General features: G+C 37.1%; 1 protein-coding gene across 21 annotated transcripts in view; it reads left to right on the plus strand.

Moving 5' to 3' along the window:
• Positions 1 to 15,616, plus strand: part of LOC128689421 (ankyrin-2) — a 989,227-nt gene that overhangs the window by 607,434 nt on the left and 366,177 nt on the right. For all 21 annotated transcript variants that reach the window (XM_070086289.1, XM_070086299.1, XM_070086296.1 and 18 more), the window contains 5 exons: positions 2,326 to 2,458; positions 4,931 to 5,094; positions 8,460 to 8,744; positions 8,961 to 9,158; positions 13,928 to 14,054. In XM_070086289.1, the coding sequence (XP_069942390.1) occupies positions 2,326 to 2,458; positions 4,931 to 5,094; positions 8,460 to 8,744; positions 8,961 to 9,158; positions 13,928 to 14,054 (907 nt within the window). The remainder of the gene's footprint in view (positions 1 to 2,325; positions 2,459 to 4,930; positions 5,095 to 8,459; positions 8,745 to 8,960; positions 9,159 to 13,927; positions 14,055 to 15,616) is intronic.

A 15,616-nucleotide genomic window follows, 5' to 3' on the forward strand; every position in this document is an offset into this window, starting at 1 on the left:
CGTGACCTCTCAGTGACTACAATCTCACTACTACTACTACTACTACTACTACTACTACTACTACTACTATGCACCTCTCTTTCCGACAGTATTTAAGTCTCAACACTGTCGCTTGATCTTCAGTTAGTTCCAGACTTTGGAACAGAACTTCTCCAGGCTGAGGGACTGACAACCTCAAATCTATGACTTTAAGGGTGATGGACTGATTACATCGTCTTCACATCTCTACTGCTCCTGCCTACTTTCTGTACTCGACTGATGAAGCCTACTGTGTAGGCGAAACGTTTCGGAATAAAGTTGCCTAAATGTTGCCTATGTGTCTTACCTACCAACCTGTCGGTATTGTATACCATTTTGATATTCACTATTTGTAGATGGTGAATAGTATCTCCAATAAAAGCAGGGGAACTATAAAAGAACTGATACTAGAAGCCCCAAACTTTTCAGTACCTTCCCTTTGTGCATAAGAGAAATACAGTGGACCCCCGCAAAATGATCACCTCCGAATGCGACCAATTATGTAAGTTTATTTATGTAAGTGCGTTTGCACGTGTATGTTTGGGGATCTGAAATGGACTAATCTACTTCACAATATTCCTTATGGGAACAAATTCGGTCAGTACTGGCACCTGAACATACTTCTGGAGTGAAAAAATATCGTTAACCGGGGGTCCACTGTAACCAACAAACTTTTGGCTGTCTTCAAGAGAGAACTTGAAAAGTTCCTCAAGCTGGTACTTGACCAGCCAGGCTGTAGTTCATGAGTTGGCCTGCATGCATCCAGTAGTGTCATCGTTTTTCATTAGTCCTTGATCTAAATGGAGGTCCTCTCTGGGATTGGACTATGGGGATATTGACTCCCGAAAACTTCCTTCGGGTATCCTTCAGCTTTAAAAATTAGCTTGTATAAGTCCATAGATGGGTGTAGTAGGTGTGAGTTGTACCTGCCTAGCATGGGCCAGTAGGCCTGCTGCAGTACCCCTCTTTTCTTAAGTTCATGTGAATTTATACTAGTTTATATTTATATAAGGTTGTGATCAGAACATATTGTTGTGGTGGAATTTATTCCTACCACCTCCCCCTCCTCCCTTGTGATGGCTGTGTGACTCTGAGGTTACCACATTGGTTATCTCCCCTCTACCAAGTGGGGGGATAAGGGGACTTTTTTGTAATGGCCTTCCCTCACCTCAGGAGAGACCATTGAATGCTATACCTCTTCCTTCTTTCCGTATCTGAATCTTAATGGCTCAATATTAGAAATGAGATCTATGTCACACCAGATCTGAAAACCTTAAATTTGTGGATGTCATAGTGACTGACATTCTTACATGTCAGGAGCACTTAATTGGCTCCTTGTTGCCAGTATTAACAACTAAGCCCAAGGCAGATCTTGCACTTTAGTCATCTAAGTTTAAATGCCTGTGCAGTCAGTTTTGAACCTAGCTCCATGTAAGTAAGACACACATGGCTGTGTGTCCTGCATGGGAGTACATGGGGCTGGGCTTCTAATTCCAAGACAGCTAATTTGAGGTGTGCTCCAGTATCTACTCAAGAACGGGCGAGTGAAAGTATCGAGACTAATTTCAGTGATTTAGTAAACCTCTGGCCCTAAGGTGGAGTCTACATCAGAGGAGTGAGCTGTGACCTTGTGAGTGTTACTAGTGGTGTGGGTTAAACTTAAGTGTCATCTATAATGATTTGTTGACATTCAGATACATTGACTGCTTATCATTCAGCAGGACAGATGTTAATGAGTGTCTTGTACTGATGTCTCTAAGCACTACACCGAGTCCCCAGGTAGAGAAGACCTTGGGTACATATGCTCATTTCCCCACATTTTTCATTAAGTAGATTGCAATCCGTAATTTTGTGCAAGGAAGGTAGGCACCTAATTGAAGTACAGTGGAAGCTTAATGGGAGTCAGTCCCAGAGCTGATCAAGTATCATTTGCCACATGTAGTGTAAGCACCTACTTGTCAGTTCTATGCTCCTTTCAGTGACTAAGTATGCTGGATTAGTCTGTCTGGTGAAAGATCAGGTACCAGGGGTCATCAAGGACATCATATTAATAGGTAGCCAGTGTCTGGTATATGTACTTGATTTGACAGTCTTGCTGTGGAGGAAATAATCACCATGTTTAGAGTTTGTGTGGAAGCTGGCGGATTCTCAGCGATAGAGCTGGCTCTTATTAACAGAGTCAGTCAACTACATCCATAAGAAGAAAATACTCCACAATTGTAGCATATTTGAGATTGTTTTGTCTCAGATTAGTATCTTATTGCTCCTCATTATTGCCAACTGACTAATTTTTTATTATTATTTCAGAATGGGTTGAATGCTCTGCATCTGGCAAGCAAGGAGGGCCATGTGAACGTTGTGAGAGAGTTATTACAGCGTGGTGCCAATGTTGATGCTGCCACAAAGAAGGGCAATACTGCTCTACACATTGCTTCCCTTGGTAAGAGACTTGGCATTTTGTACTCAAGGTATTCATGTGGCCATGGATGATTTATGTAAAATATTTTTTTTTATAATAAATGTAATTGAAATGTTTTAATGTATAAGATAACTGGGAAACCTGAAGGTGTTTTTGTTCGCCCATTATATGGGTGTGAAGTATGGTTTGTAAATGTTGCAGCAAGGAGGAGGCTGGAGGCAGTGGAGATGTCATATCTGAGGGCAGTGTGTGGTGTGATTATGAAGAGAATTTGTAGTTTAGAGATTATAAGGGTTACTAAAAGTATGATCTAGAAGGCTGAGGAAGGGTTGTTGAGGTGGTTTGGACATTTAGAGAAGGTGGAGCAGAATAGGATGACTTGGAGGGTGTATAAATCTGTAGTGGAGGGAAGGCAGGGCAGGGGTCACCCTAGGAAAGTTTGAATGAAGGGGTAAAGAAGGTTTTGTATGTGAGGGGGCTTAGACATCTAGCAGGTGTTTGTGTGTTAGATAATAGTGAGTGGCAGCAAGGTTTTCATGACTTGACATGCTGTTGTGGTGTCAGCAAGGTAACATGTGTAAAGGAATACAAAGAAACTGGTTAGCCAGACTTGAATCCTGGAGATGGGAAGTACATTGCCTATACTCTGAAGGAAGGGTGAAAGCATTTCTTTTTTCTCAGGTCACCCTGCTTTGGTGGTAGATGGCCTGTGTTTAAAAAAAAAATAAGATTTCATTCTCAAGAGGCACTTTTATTAGGACCCTTGAGTGGGGGTCTATTATCGTTGTGATGGGCTCGTGCTCTGAGGATCTGGAGCTGATTTAAGTACCCCCTTTTCTTGAATCAAAACTGAATAATGCACCCTTACATCCCCTGGAATTTTTTATTATATTGTGATTATAGTCTTGATATGACTTTTGCTCTTTTAACTTAAAACTAATTATGAATTTTGTTTGTGGAATATTATTCATGGCCTTTGAATTCTTTTGGTTGAAATCTGACATCATATGTAATATGACATCAAATAACTTACAGTATCAGCTAACTGGTAATGATTGTGAAGAAGTTGTTATGCTGTGTAAATATGCTATGCTTTTATTCCAAAAAATATAGATTTTTTTTTTCAACAAGTTGGCCGTCTCCCACCGAGGCAGGGTGACCCAAAGAGAAAGAAAATCCCCAAAAAGAAAATACTTTCATCATTCAACACTTTCACCTTACTCGCACATAATCACTGTTTTTGCAGAGGTGCCCAGAATACAACAGTTTAGAAGTCTTTCTTTCTTTCTTTCAACACACCGGCCGTATCCCACCAAGGCGGGGTGGCCCAAAAGGAAAAACGAAAGTTTCTCCTTTTACATTTAGTAATATATACAGGAGAAGAGGTTACTAGCCCCTTGCTCCCGGCATTTTAGTTGCCTCTTACAACACGCATGGCTTACGGAGGAAGAATTCTGTTCCACTTCCCCATGGAGATAAGAGGAAATAAACAAGAATAAGAACTAGAAAGAAAATAGAAGAAAACCCAGAGGGGTGTGTATATATGTGCTTGTACATGTATGTGTAGTGTGACCTAAGTGTAAGTAGAAGTAGCAAGACGTACCTGAAATCTTGCATGTTCATGAGACAGAAAAAAGGACACCAGCAATCCTACCATCATGTAAAACAATTACAGGCTTTCGTTTTACACTCACTTGGCAGGACGGTAGTACCTCCCTGGGCGGTTGCTGTCTACCAACCTACTACCTTGAACAGTTTAGAAGTATATACGTATAAAAATACACAATATATCTCTCCAAACTGTCAATATCCCAAACCCCTCCTTTAGAGTGCAGGCATTGTACTTCCCATTTCCAGGACTCGAGTCCGGTTATATAAAATAACCGGTTTCCCTGAATCCCTTCACTAAATATTACCCTGCTCACACTCCAACAGATCGTCAGGTCCCAAATACCATTCGTCTCCATTCACTCCTATCTAACACGTTCAAGCACGCTTGCTTGAAATCCAAACCCCTCGCCCACAACACCTCTTTTACCCCCTCCCTCCAACCTTTTCGAGGACGACCCCTACCCCGCCTTCCTTCCCCTACAGATATTTTCTAAAAAAATTCTTATGCATTATAGATATACAGTATTTTTCCAAACAAATGTGGTATGTATATATATTTCTAATTTTGCACCGGTCTTTCTGAGCAACCTCAGCAAATCTTCCTAAAATATATATACATACAGTACATAATATATAAAGCACATTAATCTTATTTACCCTATCTTGCATCAACCAAAATTTAGTTTGTTCCACTTTACGTATTTTAACGACATTGCAGTACTGTTATGTTAATTTTTGTTGCTCAGCATGATTTTTGTAAGGTCATTACAACTATGAATTTTCTTTGGACTTGTTTGGCAAAACAAGTGCTCATTTATAAACCAAGACTGCAAGATCTTCATTTTATTGTCTAAGTGTTAAGTATTTTGTCATATGTTGCAGCTGGTCAGGAGGAGATTGTAAAGGTCCTTGTACAGCATCAGGCACTGGTGAACATTCAGTCTCAGAATGGATTCACTCCACTCTACATGGCTGCACAGGAGAATCATGACTCAGTCGTGCGATTCCTGTTGGCCAACAATGCTAACCAGAGCCTTGCTACAGAAGTAAGCTATGGCACAATTTCTGTTTACTGTATGCATGTTGTAACATTCACAATAATAATAAATAATAATAATAATAATAATAATAATAATAATAATGTAACTTCTCTTACTCCTGCTTAGGGATGATGGAGATATCTTTATAATAAATTCCATTTCTCTTGGGCATGAGATAAGTTATCCTGAGAGATGGTAATTCTCAAGTGGTAGTAACTCTAACTGCTGGAATGAAACCTCTCCAGCTCCCGTAGCCGATGAACCTCTAATGAAATATAAACTCCATCCTGTGTGATAGAATATGACAGGGAAACATAGCTTTTAGTCCAGGGGTGGCACCAAGGGGATTTATGGGAGGCTTCAGTCTTCCCAAAAATTCTGTCAGCCCCTAAGCCCCATTAGTATAGAAATTCTGGCACTGTCCGTGTTTTTGTTCTCACTATGAAGCTATCCTATTAACTAGTGTTATAGCACACTAACAGTGTAATACTTTTGTAGTATGATATACACATATACTGCTAGTACATTTATAGCCTGGCTCCCTGCCAAGCCTCGCTGCATCCTGCATGTGCACCGATAGATTTCTTCCTCACTTCTTGATAGACCTAGAGACAAGGGGACAGGCAGGCTGGGCTCTCCAAGTTTTTACCAATAATAATGCCTCACATAACAACCATTGGTGTATCCTTCGCTACCATTCTCCCTTCCAAGAACCCCATGACAAGCACACTGCTTATGTATTCGGTTTTGCTAAATAAAAAAAAAGGCCACACCTCCCAGTTGCTGGCCCTGATTGACCAGGACCTACTAGCCATAAACAGACTAACTTTATGCACCATAGCCTGGCTGATCAGAAACCAACTTGAGGATCTTACCAAGTTCTAACTTGAAAACAGCTATGGGCCAAAGTTCTTGCATTGTATTAGAAAAAATACAACAGTTGATAAAAATGTTTGTTTTAAATAAGAAGAAAGTCATAATATACATATTTTTTAATTATTTACAGTATACGTACAGCACAGGGAGTCCTTGCTCTTATGAACAGTTATGTTCTTTGATACATTTTATAAAGCTAATTTCTGTATATAAATAAAAATTTTGTAATTCAGTTTACTATTTCTCGTAGGTGCAAAGTTATACAGTCATACCCTGCTTTATGTCATTTCAGTTTATGGCAAATTTGCCTTTACACCACTTTTCTAGGGTAAATTTCAGTTCAATGAATGTCATTATGTCCAACTTTATGTCACTCAGCATCATTGCTTATGTCATAATATTTTTAATTGTGTTCATTATTCTTTAAAAAATACAACTAAAATGTGTTTTTGGTATTTTAAGGTTTAGCAATTATTATATTCTTTTGCGAGTTATTTACACTAGTTTTATGGTGTATGTCATCATTTTAAGGCATTTCTAAGGCATTATGTCTGGTTTGTCAAAAATCGGGTTATGTCACTGCTCTTGAAACCGAATAATGACATAGGACAGGGTATGACTCTACAGTGGAACTTTGGTTTTCGTATCCCCTAGTTTGTGTGTAAAACTATAGTTATTCTTTATAAAATGTAAAACCAATTAACCCTTTCAGGGTTTCCGACGTACTAATACGGCTTACACACCAGGGTTATTGACGTACTAGAACGCCTAAATTCTAGTGCCTGCAAATCTAGTGAGAGAAAGCTGGTAGGCCTGCATATGAAAAAATAGGTCTGTGTAGTCAGTGTGCACACTATAAAAAAAATCCTGCAGCACACAGTGCATAATGAAAAAAAAAAAACTCTGACCGTGTTTTTGGTTTAAAACAGCGACTTTGCAGTGTATTTTCTTATGGTTTTATGGTTGTATTCTAGTTTTCCTGTCTCATTTTATAGAATGGAAGACATATTACAGAAATTGAGATGATTTTGATTGGTTTCATAATGAAAAGTACCTTGAAATTGAGCTCAAACTAGCAGAAATGTTCAATTTTTACCAAATTTCAAAAGTAAACATATCATGCCAAGCATCCAATACATGTCAGCTGGTGAGTCTGATATTCTTTCACAAGTGCACTGATATTATTTATACCATTTCTACACCATTTCTATACTAATGCAGTAGTCTGCATAACAGTAAATCTTCTATTTTTTATGAGAATAAAAATTCGAAGTGGAAAGCAAAAGAGATGTAAGAAGGGCCTGGGGATGTGACTAATGAACAGAGAAAATGTTATTTTAGTGCCAGGAATGTTTGTCTTGCTTATTCTGGACCCTATTTGGAAATTGGCATCTTCTGAAATTTGTGTGAAATTGGCAAAATTGCCAATTTCTTACCACTTTATTGGATAGTTGAAATCGGTAAATGGGTAGTTTCTTGTACTCATTCGATAGAAAAATGGAGTTCTAGCAAAATACATATGATTTTTGTTGACTAGTACACTGAAATTGGCTGAAAATAGGGCTCAAAGTGGGCGAAATCGCCGATGCGTAAACATCGTCGAGACTGCTAACTTCGCGAGAGCATAATTCCGTAAGTTTTCCATCAAATTTCATACTTTTGGTGTCATTATGATCGGGAAAAGATTCTCTATCATTCCATAAGGAAAAATAATTTTTTTTTTCCGAAAAATTTTCGACCCTGAGAACGAATTTAGGAGAGGGCCTCTCGACCCTGAAAGGGTTAATCCATTCCAGACACCCAAAAATATTAACAAAAATAACATTTTATAGAGAATAACTATAGTTTTACATACAAACTAGGGCATACAAAAACCGAGGTTCCACTGTATTTGGGGTAAAGTTCCAGAATGACCTAAAAATCACAGTTTCTCATTCCATTATCATTAAATTTTATTATTTCAACCTTTCTTTCTAATGTCATAAGCTTCCTAGAACATTTTTTGGTAGATTCATCATGATTTCTAGAACTTCCTTGTAGCAACCATGATTATTAATAAGTTATAAAACATATTCATAAAGCAAGGACTGATTGTACTAAATACTATATAATACTGTATTTGCAAATTTACTGTACATCTTAGCTATGTTATGAGTCTTATAACCAACTTTTATATTTGAGGAATAAGAGTCATAATATTGTGGCTGGAACAATTTATAATTAGCCTACAAATTGAAGATGGGATTTCAGATGACTCTTTGATATATCCTGGAATACTATCACTGAAATGTTGCATAAAGCTTCACCTCTTATTTGTGGGATAAATGTGAATCTTTTGTATTTTATTTTTTTTAGATAAGCAAGTACATACTTCATTAAGTTAACATTTTGATTACAAGTCTCTCTTTCATGTTGATTTTTTTTTTTAACAAATAGTACATATAGTAATTTATTTGATTGTGATCACATATTTATTTATTATGATTTTTTTCCAGGATGGGTTCACCCCATTGGCAGTTGCTCTTCAGCAGGGACACGACAAAGTTGTGGCAGTCTTGCTGGAAAACGACACACGAGGCAAGGTGCGCCTCCCTGCTCTTCACATTGCTGCTAAAAAGGACGACACTAAAGCTGCAGCATTACTTCTTCATACTGACCACAACCCTGATGTCACCTCCAAATCAGGGTTCACACCACTGCACATTGCTGCTCACTATGGCAACGAAAATATTGCTAACCTCTTGATTCAGCGTGGGGCTGATGTCAACTACATAGCTAAGGTTGGTGAGGTTTTGCAGTTTAATGTAGAAGGAAGAGGTGGAGAAACTAGAAGTGTATTAATTTTCAAACTGAATACAATTTAGTGATAAAGTAATAAGTTTTGTAAGTTAGCATAGTTTACATTCTGTGTGAATAATTATTTTCAAATTTCCAAGCAATTTACACGTGACTGTGTTACTATTATTTGAAATTTATTTAAATTATTTGATCAACAGCACCAAATTACACCCCTGCATGTTGCATCCAAGTGGGGTAAAGGAAATATGGTATCGCTGCTGATAGACAAAGGTGCTAACTATGAGGCTAAGACCAGAGATGGGCTGACACCTCTTCACTGTGCTGCAAGATCAGGACACGAGACTGTTGTTGATATGCTGCTAGAAAAGGGTGCACCAATTACGAGTAAGACCAAGGTAAATATTTAGTGCTAATTTTAAAATTGTACATACATATGTATGTAACTTTAAAATTTCTTTTATTGTTTCAACACAGCACTTCCTCTTTTTTTTCAGACTGGGGGATGTCTGAATTATTGTAAACTTTTATTATTATAAATCAGAAATATCTCTTATTCAGAAAAATCTGAGATTTTCCAAAATGAAATTCATTTTTTTTATGATTTAAGAGTGAATTTGATACAGTACAACCATACCACATTGTACACTTCCACTCTGCCTGATATTCTGTTGAACTCAAGCAAAGTAATTTGCCTTTCACCTCCTACTGTACCCTGTTGATATTGTCGTGTGTGTTATCCACCATGGGCCAGGCAGGGATGGGTCTTTTCTATGGGGCTCCTCTAAAGCTGGCTGTCTAGGCTGTTGGCCCATAATGCTTGAGACTAGGTATATTTAGGGTTGGCTCATTGATTTGAGTTGGAAACTAACACTTATTTTTTTGTATAATGTGTTATTACCCCAAAAGCTATTTAAAATTTAATCTCAGTTGAGATGAATACCTAACACCAAAAAAGATTAAAATTAAAATCCACAGTTTTCCTTATATTTTTAACACATAAGAACATAAGAACATAAGAAAGGAGGAACACTGCAGAAGGCCTGTTGGCCCATACTAGGCAGGTCCTTTACAATTCATCCCACTAACAAAACATTTGCCCAACCCAATTTTCAATGCCACCCAAGAAACAAACTCCGATGTGCAAGTCCCACTCAAATCCAACCCCTCCCACTCATGTACTTATCCAACCTGAATTTGAAACTACCCAAAGTCCTAGCCTCAATAACCCAACTAGGTAGACTGTTCCACTCATCAACTACCCTATTTCCAAACCAATACTTTCCTATGTCCTTTCTAAATCTAAACTTATCTAATTTAAATCCATTACTGCGGGTTCTCTCTTGGAGAGATATCCTCAAGACCTTGTTAATATCCCCTTTATTAATACCTATCTTCCACTTATACACTTCGATCAGGTCTCCCCTCATTCTTCGTCTAACAAGTGAATGTAACTTAAGAGTCTTCAATCTTTCTTCATAAGGAAGATTTCTAATGCTATGTATTAATTTAGTCATCCTACGCTGAATGTTTTCTAACGAATTTATGTCCATTCTGTAATATGGAGACCAGAATTGAGCTGCATAATCTAGGTGAGGCCTTACTAATGATGTATAAAGCTGCAGTATGACCTCTGGACTTCTGTTGCTTACACTTCTTGATATAAATCCCAGTAATCTATTTGCCTTATTACGTACGCTTAGGCATTGCTGTCTTGGTTTAAGGTTGCTGCTTACCATAACCCCCAAGTCCTTTTCGCAATCTGTATGGCTAAGTTCTACATTATTTAACTTATAAGTGCTAGGGTTATAGACACTCCCGAGCTTCAGAACCTTGCATTTATCCACATTGAACTGCATCTGCCACTTTTCTGACCAAGAGTAGAGTTTGTCTAAATCCTCCTGAAGTTCCCTAACATCTACGTTTGAATCAATTATCCTACCTATCTTCGTGTCATCGGCGAATTTGCTCATATCACTAGCAATTCCTTCATCAAGATCATTGATATATATTATAAACAACAACGGGCCCAAGACTGATCCCTGTGGAACGCCACTTGTTACTGATCCCCACTCGGATTTAACCCCATTTATGGACACTCTCTGCTTCCTGTCTGTGAGCCATGACTCGATCCACGAGAGCACCCTCCCCCCAATGCCATGAGCTGCTACTTTCTTCAACAGTCTTTGGTGCGGAACTCTATCAAATGCCTTACTAAAATCTAAGTAAACAATATCAAATTCTTTATCGTGGTCAACAGCCTCAAAAGCTTTACTGAAGAAAGTTAATAAATTAGTTAGACAAGACCGGCCTCTTGTGAATCCATGCTGAGTATCATTAATCAAGCTATGCTTATCGAGATGGCTTCTTATAATCTCAGCTATAATTGACTCTAGCAACTTGCCTACAATTGAGGTCAGGCTTATTGGGCGGTAATTTGACGGTAACGACTTGTCCCCTGTTTTAAAAATAGGAATTACATTAGCCATCTTCCACATATCAGACACTACACCTGTTTGAAGAGATAAATTAAAAATATTAGTTAATGGTTCACAGACTTCCATTTTGCATTCCTTAAGAACCCTTGAAAAAACCTCATCAGGACCCGGTGACTTATTTTGCTTCAGTCGGTCTATCTGCTTCACAACCATTTCACTAGTGACTGTGATGTTACATAATTTATCTTCTTCTGATCCACTATAAAAATTAATTACCGGAATATTATTAGTGTCTTCCTGTGTAAAAACCGAGAGAAAATAATTATTTAAAATCGAGCACATTTCATTCTCTTTGTCAGTAAGATGCCCATAGTTATTTTTAAGGGGACCTATCTTATCTCTGACTTTTGTTCTATATACCTGGAAAAAACTTTTTGGATTAGTTTTAGAATCCCTAGCAACTTTAATTTCATAGTCCCTTTTAGCTTTTCTTATCCCCTTTTTAATGTCCCTGGTTGTCTCCCACCAAGGTAGGGTTATCCAAAAAATGAAACTTATCCATTGTTATTCACTCAATTGAGTGCAGGCATTGTACGTTTCGGTTTCCCTGAATTCTTTCGTAAATATTACCTTGTTTATACTTTAACAGCACATCAAATCAAGAAAAACCACTTGCCTCCACACACTCCTATCTAATGGGTTTACACAAGCCTATTGGATGTTCAAGCCCCTAGCACTCATAACCTCCTTTAGTCCTCCCTCAAACCATTCCTGGGATGATAACTACCCTTCCTTCTCTCTGCCCCATATTTATATACCCTCTTAATTATCCTAATTTGCTTTATCTTCTCTAAATACCCAAATCACCTCAACAACCCTCCTCTGTCCTCTGAATTATACCTTCAGTAACCCCATAACTTCTTATCTCCACTTTACAAATTCTCTGCATAATATTCACACCCCACATCACCCTCAAACAAGACATTACCACTGTCCCCAGCCTCCTCTTCCTCCTCCTCACTGCAGTTATATTGACTAAAATAAATGTACACAATTACAAGATTTGTAAATTTCAACATACTCCAAGTCATGAGGATATTGGTTTTTGGTGCTAAACTAATAATAAAATTTAAAATCCTAATAGATAATTAAAGCATTATCTAGTATTTTCTTTCATAATTTTGTGGTGAAGTGTACTGAAGTTCATTGTTTATGCCTCTTTCTAATAGTTTTAGAATTTATGCACATTTGTACAAATAGTGCACACTTGTAAAGATAATTTACATATTGTAAACTATTGCTTCGGGTGGCATTTTTAACATATTTTATACCTGAAAGAGCATTTATTTATGTTTAACATTATTTGAAAGGGCAAGCTTAAGCTCAACAGATTTAACCCTTAGACTGTTTCGGTCGTATATATACGTCTTACAAGCCACCATGTTTGACATATAGTATATACTCATAAATTCTAGCGGCTTAAAATCAAGCAGGAGAAAGCTGGTAGGCCCACATGTGAGAGAATGGGTCTGTGTGGTTAGTGTGCACCATATAAAAAAATCCTGCAGCACTCAGTGCATAATGAGAAAAAAAAAACTCCGATCGTTTTTTTTTTTTAATTAAAATGCTGACTTTGTGATGTATTTTCATGTAGTATTTATGGTTGTATTCTCGTTTTCTTGGTCTCATTTGATAGAATGGAAAACATATTATAGAAATAAAGACGATTTTGATTGGTTTTACTATGAAAAGAACCTTGAAATGGAGCTCAAAGTAGGGGAAATGTTTGATTTTTGCCGATGTTCAAAAGTAAACAAATGATGTCATTGTCCAATAAATGTTCAACTAGCCATTCTAATATGCAGTCTTGACATTATTTATACAATTATTACAATATTGCAGTAGTCTGCATAACAGTAAATCTATTTTTTGTTTGAATAAAAATTCAAAATAGAAAGCAAGAGTAATATCAGAGGGGCCTGGAGACGTGACTGATGAACAGAGAAAATGTTATTTTAGAGCCAGGAATGTCTGCATTGTTCATTCTGGACCCTATTTTGAAATTAGCATATTTTTTAAATTTTCGTGAAATTGGCCAAATTGCAAATTTCTGACCACGTTATTGGGTAGTTGAAATTGGTAAATGGGCAGTTTCTTGTACTCGATCGATAGAAAAATGGAGTTCTAAAGAAATAGCTACGAGTGTGGTCAACTGGAACAATGGAATTAGCCGAAAATAGGGCTCAAAGTGGGCGAAATAGCCGATTTGTAAATATCACTAACTTCACGAGAGCGTAATTCCGTAAGTTTTCCATCAAATTTTATTTTTTTGGTGTCATTACCATCGGGAAAAGATTCTCTATCATTTCATAAGATTTTTTTTTTCAATAAATTTTCGACACTAGAAGACATCTCAGGATTTGGGGTTTCGACAATCAAGGGGTTAGATGCTCTACATTGTACAGACTATAAATAATGTGTATAAATTTATGGAATTGTGAAAGCTTATTAAATATTTCTGTAAACAGATATAACTTTTCTCTTTATTTTCATAGATAAATTGGAGAGAATACTTCACATTTATAAATGCATGTTTAAAAATTTGAGTAAAATGTTAGTGATATTTAATGAGTAGAACTTTTGTTGGTCAGATTGTGTTTATAATTTGAAATATGTAAATGAGATGCATAATATTGTTGATTATAATTGGATATTGTTGTTCTTTGCAGAATGGGTTGGCTCCTCTTCACATGTCTTCACAGGGTGACCATGTTGATGCTGCACGCATCCTTCTTTACCATAAAGCTCCTGTTGATGATGTTACAGTAGATTTTCTTACTGCTCTTCATGTTGCTGGTAAAGACTGTTTTTTGGTAAAGTTTAATGTTTAATATTTGCAGGCTTTGTCTGCAGCATATTGATTACTAAATATATTAGATAGTGTGTTTGTTTAAGGATCATTATTCATATGTGTAGATTCACCAAGAGATGGGAGTTTATATGGCTGGAACAGATATGTTAGACATAGGATTGTTTATACTGTTTGGTTTTTCAGGCAGTATCATTTTAGTATAAACTATTTTGTAAACTTTTTTAATACAGTGGAAATAAATATAAAAAAATTTAATTTCATTAGGTGCACATGTTTACACACTCTTCTCTTCTCATGGCTGTTATGATAATAACACTGGCAGTTGTTGTTTCACTTTATCTGGTTATTTGGCATCATAAAGGACATATTTCTTGAGCATTTTGATTTGAAACTCTTTAATTATTTGTATAGTGATTTAAATATCTATTTCAAGGGAAGCTTCTGATTCATGCATTTTTTCTGACAGTGGTGAAAATTTTGCATTTCTTTCTCTCAGTTATTGATTCTTGTCTCTTCATTTTTTATTGTTTTCCCTTGATTTTTATGAATATCTGCAGTTCATCTTTGGTGCTTCACTCATTGGGTCATCCTAAGAATGGTGGAATCTGTATTGAGCCTATTCTCACCATTGTGTAATGTTTGTTGTCTTTAGTTGGTGCTTGAGTTGGCAGATCTTGAATTCTTTGGTGAGTCTTCATTGCTGATATTGGCTGAGTATGAGGCTTTAGGTAATGATGCATAATACAGAGATAAGAGAGCAAGAGACATTTTAAGTTTGGTAGTTTCACATTGGTGGCATATATTGTGGCAGCAAGTGTATTCATCTATAGTGGTGATGAGCACACCTACTTTCATTGTTCTTTGATTGGTTTTAATTTTTTTTTTTAGTTTTCTACATGCCAGTCTGCTGCTTTTTCTGGTATGGCTATTTCGTTCAGAGTGCACACCTTCTATGCACTTGTAACTGGTTTTGGGCTTTGGGACTGAGAAACTGAAGAGTGTATGGAGTTCTTGGAGTAAAATAGGTTTCAGAAAGTTGGGGAAAGAGAGCTGTATAAGCCCAAGTGAGTGTAATTAAAAAACTGGCGATATGCATGAAATGGAGGGGAAAGAATGTTTTAATTAATTTTTTTTTTTTTTTTCAACAAGTCGATCGTCTCCCACCGAGGCAGGGTGACCCAAAAAAGAAAGAAAATCCCCAAAAAGAAAATACTTTCATCATCATTCAACACTTTCACCACACTCACACATTATCACTGCTTTTGCAGAGGTGCTCAGAATACAACAGCTTAGAAGCATATATGTATAAAGATACACAACATATCCCTCCAAACTGCCAATATCCCAAACCCCTCCTTTAAAGTGCAGGCATTGTACTTCCCATTTCCAGGACTCAAGTCCGACTATATGAAAATAACCGGTTTCCCTGAATCCCTTCACTAAATATTACCCTGCTCACACTCCAACAGATCGTCAGGTCCCAAGTATCATTCGTCTCCATTCACTCCTATCTAACACGCTCATGCACGCTTGCTGGAAGTCCAAA

This window comes from Cherax quadricarinatus, chromosome 18, assembly GCF_038502225.1.
Source record: "Cherax quadricarinatus isolate ZL_2023a chromosome 18, ASM3850222v1, whole genome shotgun sequence".
Classification (NCBI taxonomy): Eukaryota; Metazoa; Arthropoda; class Malacostraca; order Decapoda; family Parastacidae; genus Cherax; species Cherax quadricarinatus.